The sequence below is a fragment of the Euleptes europaea genome, chromosome 3 (assembly GCF_029931775.1).
Source record: "Euleptes europaea isolate rEulEur1 chromosome 3, rEulEur1.hap1, whole genome shotgun sequence".
Classification (NCBI taxonomy): domain Eukaryota; kingdom Metazoa; phylum Chordata; class Lepidosauria; order Squamata; family Sphaerodactylidae; genus Euleptes; species Euleptes europaea.
This window is the reverse complement of record NC_079314.1, coordinates 8,148,075-8,158,990: the sequence shown is the minus strand read 5'-3', so window position 1 is coordinate 8,158,990 and position 10,916 is coordinate 8,148,075. Positions and strand designations below refer to the sequence as shown.

Below are 10,916 nucleotides of genomic sequence, written 5' to 3'. Positions count from 1 at the left end.
TCGCTGTGTTGAGGACTATGTCCTCTTGCCCTGTATACTGGATATCTTTCGCTGCACAAGTACATTGTTCTTATTCTGTAATCCGCCTTGAGCGGACTATAAAGTAAATCAATAAACACCAGGGTGATGGGTTGTCAGACTTTGCCAGAACACAACATCCCTTTTCTGTTTTGCAGGTACTGCCTACTCCATCTTCGAACTGTTCCGAGCCGCTCAGCCCAGGAAGAACAAGTGAGAATGAAGTGGGGCGGGGGGCTGGAAGAGAATGCCCTCCTCCGGCAGACACACACGGGATTCATGTCTCCTTTTTAGGGGACGTGGTACAGCAGAGACCGAACACACTTTGGGGGAGAAAATGTTACCATGTCAGTAGATTTCTGGGAAAGCTCTTTTCAAAACCATGCAAGTGTCAAATCTGTTCATGAAAATGATATAATTAAAGAGACTCACCCATCCTTTTAGAACAATGTCTTTAAAAGCCACCTTGTTTACAAGCCTAAGTTTTAAAAAGTCGTAACCAACGAACATGGAAGCGTTCAATTCACAGTGACAAGTTGCATTGGAAAAAGAGACCCTGCAGATATTTGGGAGGGAGGAGTTGAATAGGGGGCAGGAAAGGACAGATGACCCGCCTGTCGCTATAACCACCCTGTCCTCATCACGCCCGAAATCAGGTCTTCACATCTACACGTGCCTTCTGGAGGCTTTTCTGGGGAGAACAGCCCACAGAAGAAATCAGTTTATTTAAAATCAAAAGTGCTTCAGCCCAGCTAGCTGGAGTTAGGGTTGCCACTCTCCAGGTGGGGCCTGGAGAGCTCTTGGAATGACAACTGATCCCCAGGCTAGAGAGGTCAGTTCCCCCGGATAAAAGGGTGGGCTCTACGGCAGAGTTCCCCAACCGTGTCATGATGCCTGCCAGTACTTCCCATGGCACCCACCAACCTTTTTGAGGCGAAAGTTGTGCATCCTTCACCTTTCCAGTGTTTGATCTTGCTCAGTATCCTTTCTTGCACAGGTCCTTATTGGATGGGGGGCATTTACATGCTGCCCCTTCAGCTACTGGGTTTCCCCAAAATCCACCTCAGCTTTAATCAGTTATCTCTCCGAAGGGCTCACGTGGGCTACCTGGCCATAGGTTTTGGATGATGCCCGTAGGCTGTTTTTAATCGCAATATCTTTTAAGCATTAGTAACCATCCATTGGGCAGGCTGGTTAAGGAAATACATGGATTCCAAACTACGGGAAACTTGGTGATTTAAACCAGGCCCTGTTCCCACAGTGTTCTAAATGGCCTTGGACATCCATCCATCATCAGAATTCGAGTGGAAAAAATCAGAGGGGTTTGTTTGGGGAGAGGCGGGTAAAAGAAGGACGAAGGGTCGGCTCAGGACGACTTCAGCATCTTGGTGGTTATGGAGTTGGCTCCTCTGATACGTGTGTCATTCGTGTCAACCTGAGAACGAGAAAATGATCAATGTTGGCAGGAGATAGTATTCTCCTCCTTCAACTAAACCAAGTAGTTAATTTACCTATCCAAGTTCCAGTATACTTTTGAGGCAATGCAATACACACAACCATGTAACACAGACTGATATCAACTTTCCTTGCCGTCCAGAGTTTTAAATACGTGGTAGAATGCATTTAAAACCCCATGGTGGAAAATTTTTAAGCACAAGGAGGGGAAGGGTTAAGCAGCACCTAATTCACAGCTGCCGATCTCAATCACATATGTTGGAGAGGAATTATCCTCCTGTAATCAGGTCTTTGTCATTATGACTGTTTTCACCAGTGCCTGCAGGAGTGTTCAAAATCCGAGTATCTCTGAGCATAAGCAGGGTGTCCTCTACTAACTACAGCTGGCCTCTAAACTTTGACTCAGCAAAGTGCTACCTTGCTGGGATAAGGGACTGGTGCGTCATGGAAGACCTGAATCCAGAACCCCTCCTTTTACAAATTAAGTAGCCGATGAAATTATCCTCTGTCTGCCTCCATACAACACTTAGAGAGATCTTGTTGGACTAGGATGTAGGAGACCCAGGTTCTAATCCCTGCTCTGCCATGGAAGCTCACTGGGACACACACTCTCAGCCTAGCCTACCTCACAGGGTGGTTGTGAAGAAGATGAGAGATTGATGTAAGCTGCTTTGGGTCCCCATTGAGGACAAAGGCAGGGTATAAAAGAAGTAAAATAAATAAACAAACAAAATTGTACTTTTTTGCCATCAAGTTGCAGCCGACTTATGGCGACCCCATAGGGTTTTCAAGGCAAGAGACAGGCAGAGGTGGTTTGCCATTGCCTGCCTCTGCACAGCAACCCTGGTCTTCCTTGGTGGTTTTCCATCCAAATAATAACCAGGGCCGACCCTGCTTAGCTTCTGACGAGATCGGGCTAGCCTAGGCCATCCAGATCAGGGCAGGAGATGTTCAGAGGCGGTTTGCCCTAGCTTGCGCAGAGTAACCCTGAACTTCCTTGGTGGTCTCCCATCCAAATATTAACCAGGGCCTACACTGCTTAGCTTCTGACAAGTTCAGGCTAGCCTGGGCTATCCAGGTCAGGGGTACTTTCCAGATTTAGCCATTTCTAATTAATCCAAATATAGGTGGAGCTATCTCTTTCCTTGCCCTGACCTGGATGGCCCAGGCGAGCCTGATCTCGTCAGACCTCAGAAGCTAAGCAAGGTCAGCCCTGGTAAGTATTTGGATGGGAGACCACCGAGGAATACCAGGGTTGCTGTGCAGAGGAAGGCACTGGCAAACCACCTCTCTTGCCATGAAAACCCCAAAAGGGGTTGCCATAAGTCGGATGCGACTTGAAGGTACTTTACACACACACAGACACATCTCTTTCCTTCCCCACTTTGTTCATTCTTCTGAAATCCTTTAACGGGAAGGTTCCTTAAATTGAAGTGAAACAGAGGTGGGTAATAAAGAAACGGCCCCACAATGCACGGGAAAATGAAAACACCCACAACTAGACGTGAGTTTGGGAAATCTGTGAGCAGAACGGGTTCATTCCAAGGGTTTTTGAAGAGGTAAACGGATGATGTGCCTAAGGGGGAGGATTTGGATGGAGTTCAGGGTGTAGGAAGGGTTAATGGTGCCCTCCACAGGAGAACCCAGGGAGGGCAGTCACTAGGGTGGCCCTCCAGCACTTGCCTTTTCCCCAATGTTATCCATCTGTTTGTTCTGGATTTCGATCTCGTTGCCGATATCTATGGCCATGTTGCGTAGGTTGCCCAGCAAGCTGTCCACGTAATTCATGTTCTGCTCCATCTCCTCTTCAGCATCATCCTTTGTGATCCTGAACGACAGAACACACACAATGCCAGACCGCTGGGACAGGCCCTCCTGACAGTCCCACCAATCCAAGAAACTTGTTTGGTTGGGTATACGAGAGGGAGCCCTTTGGGTGGCAGCCCCACAATTATGGAACAACCTCCCCAGGGAGGTTGCAACTTGGCGGCACTTTACACACACAAGCTGCCTTGCGCTCCATAAGGAAGAAAGGAGGCTTCTAAATATTTTAAATCAATAAAAATTAATTTCAGGAAAAGGGACCAAGCAAGAGGTCCCTTCCTCAAGCACGACTAGAATTCCCAGATTTTTAAAACAAGGAGATTTCCAAACTATGTGCATGAGTGACATTTGTGCACCGTGAGAATTAATCTTTTTTTCAAAGGATCCTGTGAATCTAAAGTACCCACTCACTGGCCTTTTATGCATGTCCGTTTTCTTCACAGTCACCCCCCCCCTCCACCCAATACGTTGGGGCTTTGTTTTGATTATGCATGCCTTTTCCTACTTTCAGAGGTCGCCTTCAGAGGTTGCCTAAACAGTATCTGGAAAATGTGGGGGAAATGCGTGGGGAGAGCAAGGCAACCTCTGACGGTCAGAACAGGCATGCATAATCAAAACTGGCAGCCCATTCCTAAAGGGGCCCCTGAATACCCATAGGAGCCGGCACGACCCCTACGCCGGAGTCCATGCCACTTGCGCGTGCAAATTGGCACGGATGCCAGCGTACAACAACTTACGCCGGCCCCCCTGGTCCTCCATAGCAGTGCGGTTTTTCGATGCCGGCGTGGCATCCCGCCAGCATTTCCCCAGCGTATCTCCCCGCGCTAGAGTCCTGGGGGGCAGTCCAGGGGCAGAACTGCCTTGAGGCAGCTTCCTAACCCCTTTTGGGCTCAAAAAGCACCACTTTGCAGGCGTCAAGATATGCCTGCAAAATCATGGCGCAGCCCCATGTAACTGAATGGGAAGTTTCACAGGGTTTTAAGAATACAATAAATAATATTTCTTTTTTCGGCTTGCTGCACTGGCAGCAAGCCACTCTGGAGGTGGCACAGGTGCACTGTCTCCGGCAGCCATGGAACCCCCCCCCCCACACACACACACCAAGGAATGGGCTCAAAGCCCTGAATTAATGAGGGGGGGTGACTGCAAGGAAAACAGCCATGCATAAAAGGTAGGGTTGCCAGGTCCCTCTTTGCCACTGGTGGGAGGTTTTCAGGGAAGAGCCTGAGGAGGGTGGGGCTTGGGAAGGGGAGGGACTTTAATGCCATAAAGTCCAATTGCCAAAGCAGCCATTTTCTCCAGGTGAACTGATCTCTATCGGCTGGAGATCAGTTGTAATAGCAGGAGATCTCCAGCTAGTACCTGGAGGTTGGCAACCCTAATAAATGGCCACTGTGTCTCTGACAGTCGGGAAGGCGTGCATAATCCAAAAGAAGCCCAGAAGCAATCGGCGGGGGTGACCATGAGGGAGCATAAATGGCCAGAGTCACCTCATTCTCTCTTCCACACACAAGCCATTTCTTACCTGTGAATGAAGGGACCGCTCATGACCATCTGATTCCCGTCAGCCACCATGCAGGGCTGCCGGGACACCACATTGTCCTGGCTGTTGCCGGACACAGTTTTATGGGCCTCCAGGGCTTTTATGTTCTTTAACCTATGTTTCAAAAATAAAGCCAACCCAGTCAGAAATTCAATGTGTTAGAAAAAGATGCAGTTTTCCAGGGATTGCAGGGGGTGGGGGAGAAACATATTAAGAAGCACTTCTCTATAGTAACAAGACAATACACGATAGGCGTGTCATTCAACACCTAGGAATGACCACTGAGTAAGACCTCCATGTACAAGAGCAGCCTGCTACTGAGTGCCAGGTGCTGCCTGCCAGAGAGAGAAACCGGACTCTTGGTCTGAGCCATCAGAACTTACTTGGCACAGGGGCAGACGAAAAGCCCACAGCACTTGGCCATGTCTGAAAGGTTTTTCTCCGCCTGCTTCATGTTTTGATGAATTTGGTCCAAGCCTTCCTCAATCCGGTCTAGTTGCTCTGGGCAGGAAGCAATGGGAGAAAGTTAAAGGAAGGAAGGAGGAAGGAAGGAAGGAAATCTGCCCAGGTTAGACTGACGCACTCTAACAATCCATTTTGCACACCCAGGTTGGCTGCCGCGTGGTGCAGCGATCAGAGGCTCAGAAAAGGACCTGGGTTCAAGTCACCACTCTGCCATGAAATTTGCTGGATGATCCTGGGCCAGTCAGTCTCGGCCTAACCTACCTCGCAGGGTTGTTGTGAGGATAGCACGAGGGAGGGGGAACTTTGTAGCACTGCCCAGAGCTCCTTAGAGAAAGGCAGGATAAGAACAATAAAAAGATGGATCCATCCACAGCAGCAGAATGGGGCTAGTAGGGGGGAGAATGGAGCGTAGCCCCTTCAGACCCCGGCCAGAGGGTCTGCAGTTTTGAGTGCTTCCCTGGAGCTGCAAACAAATCTCTACTCAAAAAGCAATAGGGTTGCCAGGTCCCTCTTTGCGACCGGCAGGAGATTTTTGGGGCAGAGCCTGAGGAGGGTGGGGTTTGGGGAGGGACTTCAATGCCATAGAGTCCAATTGTCAAAGCGGCCATTCTCTCCAGGTGAACTGATCTTTATCGGCTGGAGATCAGTTGTAATAGCGGGAGATCTCCAGCTAATACCTGGAGGGTGGCAACCCTAAATAGCAAACTAGTACCGGAGAGAAAAGGCCTAGAGGTTCTCACCCTGATGCCCTACCTTTCTGTTTGCAGGGAGGTTTTTCAAAAATGGTACCTTCCATCCTCCTTCTAAAGCATCACAGTCCACTCTAGCTCCTCCTCCCTCTGTGCACAGATCCAGCCAATGCTATAATAATATGAGCTTCAGAGTGACTTATAAGTGGGTATTTGTCCCACTCCAGAGTGGGAATTGCCAGCCGTGCTAGCGATCGAAAACGTGGAAAGAAAAGGGGGGGGTCAGTCTTCTCGGTCTACTGTCTTCCCAGCTGTGGTACTTACCTCCCTGTTCATCCAACATGACCAAGGTCCGGATTCCAGCATCTTTGGTCTGTTCAAAAAAAATAAGAAAAAAAAGGAGAAGAGTAAAAGACCCCCTGATTCTGCATAATTCATGAGACGGGAGAGGGGCTCCTCGGGTGCGGCATTGATTCCAAGCAAATACTCTGGAATGGCTTTGTGGGTTCAGACTAGGGTTGCCGGGTCCCTCTTTGCCTTCGGCAGGAGGTTTTTGGGGCGGAGCCTGAAGAGGGAGGGGTTTGGGGAGGGGAGGGACTCCAATGCCATAGAGTCCAATTGCCAAAGAGGCCATTTTCTCCAGGGGAACTGATCTCTATCGGCTGGAGATTAGTTGTAATAGCAGGAGATCTCCAACTAGGACTAAGGGATTACAAAGCCATTCTCATGAACTGCAAATTTGCAGTAGGATGTAAAATATACAGTCTGAGGAAGCCAACGTATTTTTCAACGCGAAACAAGATGAGACCGGAATCTTGTTACTATCGAGGTGGTTAAACGCATAGCTTTTTCCAGCAGCGTTCTGTGTGTACTGAGTGCATAGTTTCAGCCAGCAGTGTGTGTATGCTAGCTAAACACAGCAGCAAGGAACTCAAGCAATAGCACAGGATTGGCCAGCGATCACCAACTGACCACGGAAACATCTTCTATCTTCGGCACAGAAGATTTATACCGCAGGATAAGTCATTGTTAATTTTCCTGGTGTATTAACAAGTTACAGAAGAATTTCAAGGTCTGGATGGATGTTTATTTTACCATCTAAACGTCTGCTACACGGACTTTGATGCACGGCAGTTCTTGAGTGCAAGAGTTCTGTTGTGCTTGTCGTGTTAATTGATTTATTGTAAGTGCTTGTCTGACGTTGATACGTTATAAATGCAATATAAATTTGAAGTAGTAACTCTATTGTAAATAGCGTCATTAGTGGCTGTGCGCTGATAATTAATTTTCCTGAACAGGAATTTTCCTCGGTACCTGGAGGTTGGCAACCCTAGTTCAGACTCAGCAAGAAATTGTTGGGAGGGAGGCCTGAGTGTCACCAGCCGCTGGCGAAATCCAGAGGCCAACCCTGGGATAAAAACCGAGTCCCGGGTTTTGTCTCTTTGTTATACGGTATGGTGACCATGAAACAGAACCAGAGGCCGGCCCGTGCAGAGGAAGGGGGAGTCCGCATGGCAGCAAGCATTGGCCAGCTGTTAAGAAAACCCATCCATGCATTCTCTCCCCCTCTGCTTGCGCATGCACATTCCTCAGCGTCTTACCTCCTCCACTAGATGTACCATCCTCCTGGTGCTGTCCAAAGACTGCAGTGGGGATGGGGCGGCCAGAGAGCCGGGCGGGAGAGGATCGGATAGGGGAAAAAAAAACATACAATATTGTTATCAAAGGTCTGGCTATCCTAAATCCCAAAGCAGTTCCATGAGGCTACTGGAGAACTCCAAGGTCCTCCGTTGGACAAGGAAGGATGGCTTTTCCCCCCAGAGAAGATACCTTACTAGTCTGCCCTTTGCCTATAAATTCAGCCCATACCTGCCACCTAGGGTTGCCAACTCCAGGTTGAGATATTCCTGAAGATTTGGGGGGTGGAGTTGACAGACGGTGGAGACTGGGGAGGGCGGGGCCTGAACAGGACGCGATGCCACAGAGCCCACCCTCCGAAGCAGCCACTTTCTCCAGGGGAACTGATCTCTGTAGACTAGAGATCAGGTGTAATTCCAGGAGATCGCCATGGCCCAGCTGGAGTTTGGCAACCCTAATGCCACCATTTTTTTGGTAAAGGCATCAACCTTAAATATTCCCCATTTGCACACCTCCAGAGTTGGATGAAACCCGATGACATCTTGCAGTTTAGGCTAACGGGAACATCACAAGCCCCCCCCCCCCAATCTGGGGTTGCTGCTATTAGGAAGAATGACTGTTGAATGTCACGCCTCCGGCTCCCTCTTTGGCCCTTTTGTCCTGCCCACCAAGTACCGCACGTGTGAGTTTGCACCGAGACCTGGAGAGCATCAATTAGCCACAGACATTTCCTGGCACCCTGAGCCAAGCAGATGTGCAGCGGAGGGGATGGGAATTGAGGGATGAGGCAGGTGTGTGATTAAACCCTTCGGCCTGGCTTGGCCCATCCTTCTCCTTTCTGTTCTTGGCAAGGGGAAAGAATAGCCAGCCACCTGCTAAAACTTCAGACACGGTTGTAACTGAAAGGGGGGAGGGGGGGATCGAACCGCCCACCAAGGCAAGGCCCAGACAGCTGTGAGCTTTGTTTCCAAGAGGCCCCGGATTAGGTTGGGAAGAGCCAGGGTCACCATTCCCTCTACATGAAGGCCTTTCCCCTTTGAAAACTCCTCGGATGTGCCTGGATCCATAGGATCTGTCCATCCAGGCAACTGAAACCCAGAAGGGAGGCTGCGCTGTGTAGTGGTTAGAGTATAGGAATTGGGAGGATCGGGGGTTCAGCTCCGCAATGAGGATAAAAATGGGGGGCACAGATGCCACTCTGAACTCCTTGCAGAGAAGGAGGGATAAAAATCTAGTAAGTATATAATTCTCAAAGGCTGGGCGGATTCCCCTTCAGCCCTTCGCTGCATTCTCAAGGCAGTTTGCTAGGGTGGCAGTAGGGTTGCCATCTTGGGGTTGGGAAATTCCTGGAGATTTGCGTGTGGAACCTGGGGAGAACGCCATAAAGTCCAACCCCCCTCCCCCAAAGCAGCCCTTTTCTCCAGGGGGCTGATCTCATGGGTCTGGAAATAAGTTGTAATTCCGGAAGATCTCTAGGCCCCACCTGGAGGTTGGCAACCCGAAGGGAGGCCAGGGCTACTCACTGGGGACTGCTGTCTTGCCTACCTCATTGGTGACCTGGTTGATGCGACTCTGAAGCGCTTCCTGTTCGGACTCTGTCATGCCGTTGGCTGCCATCCTGCTGTCCTAAGGAAGGATCCCAAAGGGGGCAGTTTCCCTTTTTTGGATAACGCCAGGATCCTAAGAAAACAGGAGAGATTTCTTGAGCAAAAGAGATCAAGGGGACATTTTCTTCCCTGTGAACCAAGAGGTGACCCCAGGAACCCTTTGCAATGCTGAAGAGTTGAAGATGATTTCCCAGTAGAGTTGTCAATTCTGGTTTGGGAAATACCTGGAGATTTTGGGGGTGCAGTCTGGGGAAGGTGGGATTTGGGGAGGGGAGGAACCTCACCAGTATACAATGCCATAGAGTCCACCCTCCAAAGCAGCCATTTCTCCAGGGATGCAGATATCTGTTGCCTGGGAATCAGTTGTAATAGTGGGAGAGCTGCAGGCAGCACCAGGAGGTTGGCAACCCTACCTCCCAGGCATGAATATGTGAGCTATTAGCAAACTGAGTCCCCAGTGCCCTCTGCAGCACAGCAAGAAATCCAGACAGTGTGTTTTCAAGTTACTTCCCTTCATACTACATGAACACCCAACAAAAGCTGAGATTTTCCAGAAGTTGCAATCTGCATCCCCATCAAAGTCAATCATTCGCCACCCGGCTCAGATTCTACCCTCCCCATCCACTTCACCCATTCAATGAAGCAGGCCCTCGCAAGGAGAAACTCCAAGAAATTAGGTCGTCTTCAGGGTGTCACAGAGGTCCTCATGCGTTGCCACCAGAGGCACCTGGCCCACCCCGAGGGGCTTTGCTGCTGTGTTGCTCTTTGGGTTCACATTCCTGCCCAGGAGGAATCCGAGGCGGGGTGGACAGGCCCTGCCATTATTCCAGCCCCCTCGGCTGCGATGCCTGCCGGCACCCACTCATTATTGTGCTTGCAAAATGCAGCTGTTGCTGCCGAAAAGCACCACCCACCACTTTAGGACCTTCCTGCGCGCCTACCTTTTGTTGATGCGCCGTGGCTGAAAGATTAAGAGGCATGAAAAGAGGCTCCTCTTCAGTGTAGGAAAGGGAGTTGGGGATGAGAAACAGGAGAAGAAATCCCCAGCCTCTTTCTTGGGGCTGACTGCAGAGAGAGAAAAGGGTGGGTTGGGAATGAAAGTGGTGGAGGGATCATTAGGAAATTGGCAAAGAACAGAACGCCAACTTCTCTGAAGATACAAAGGAGATCTGGGAGGCGGCCAAAGGAGGAGAGGAAAGAGGACCTAAAATTAACAACGGGTTGCGGCATCTTCCCGACAAGGAAAGACTTGAACCCGTGGGGGCTTTTCACTTAGAAGAAAGGGGGAGGGCGGAGAGAGAAAGTTAACCAGAGATGAATCATTTATTTACTAATGTACAGAAGGAGCAGGCAGGCTACAGCGTGGCGTAGTAGAGCGCCAGAGCGGTGTAGTGGTGAACAGCGGTGGGCTCTAATTTGGTGAACCAGGTTGGTTTCCCTTCTCCTCCACAGGAAGCCTGCTGGGTGACCTGGGGCTAGTCATAGTTCTCTTCAAACTCTCTCAGCCTCACCTATAGGGTTGCCAAGCTCCAGGCTCTAGCTGGCGATCTCTTGCTATTAGAACGGATCTCCAGCCAACAGAGATCAGTTCTCCTGGAGAAAAGGGCCGCTTTGGCAATTGGACTCTATGGCATTGAAGACCCTCCCCAAATCCCACCCTCCTCAGGCTCCACCCCA

The 10,916-nt window shown here is 49.9% G+C and overlaps 1 protein-coding gene across 1 annotated transcript; it reads right to left on the bottom strand.

The window, feature by feature from the left end:
• Positions 1 to 1,384: 1,384 nt before the first annotated feature.
• Positions 1,385 to 9,294, bottom strand: LOC130474310 (synaptosomal-associated protein 25-like). The gene is made up of 7 exons (XM_056845864.1): positions 9,178 to 9,294; positions 7,596 to 7,637; positions 6,319 to 6,367; positions 5,224 to 5,341; positions 4,823 to 4,954; positions 3,157 to 3,301; positions 1,385 to 1,453 (listed from the first exon to the last, which is right to left on the bottom strand). Exons 1-7 carry the CDS (start codon positions 9,247 to 9,249, stop codon positions 1,385 to 1,387), a joined length of 627 nt encoding a protein of 208 aa, XP_056701842.1. The 5' UTR covers positions 9,250 to 9,294.
• Between the last annotated feature and the right edge of the window lie 1,622 nt (positions 9,295 to 10,916).

What these genes read in the sequence shown, in the direction of transcription:
- LOC130474310 (XM_056845864.1), bottom strand. Translation starts at nt 9,249, where the DNA reads ATGGCAGCCAACGGCATGACAGAGTCCGAACAGGAAGCGCTTCAGAGT. An exon ending in TGGTACATCTAGTGGAGGAG is followed by an intron (nt 6,368 to 7,595) that starts GTAAGACGCTGA and finishes TTTTTTGAACAG; the next exon opens with ACCAAAGATGCTGGAATCCG. An exon ending in TTCGTCTGCCCCTGTGCCAA is followed by an intron (nt 4,955 to 5,223) that starts GTAAGTTCTGAT and finishes TTTGAAACATAG; the next exon opens with GTTAAAGAACATAAAAGCCC.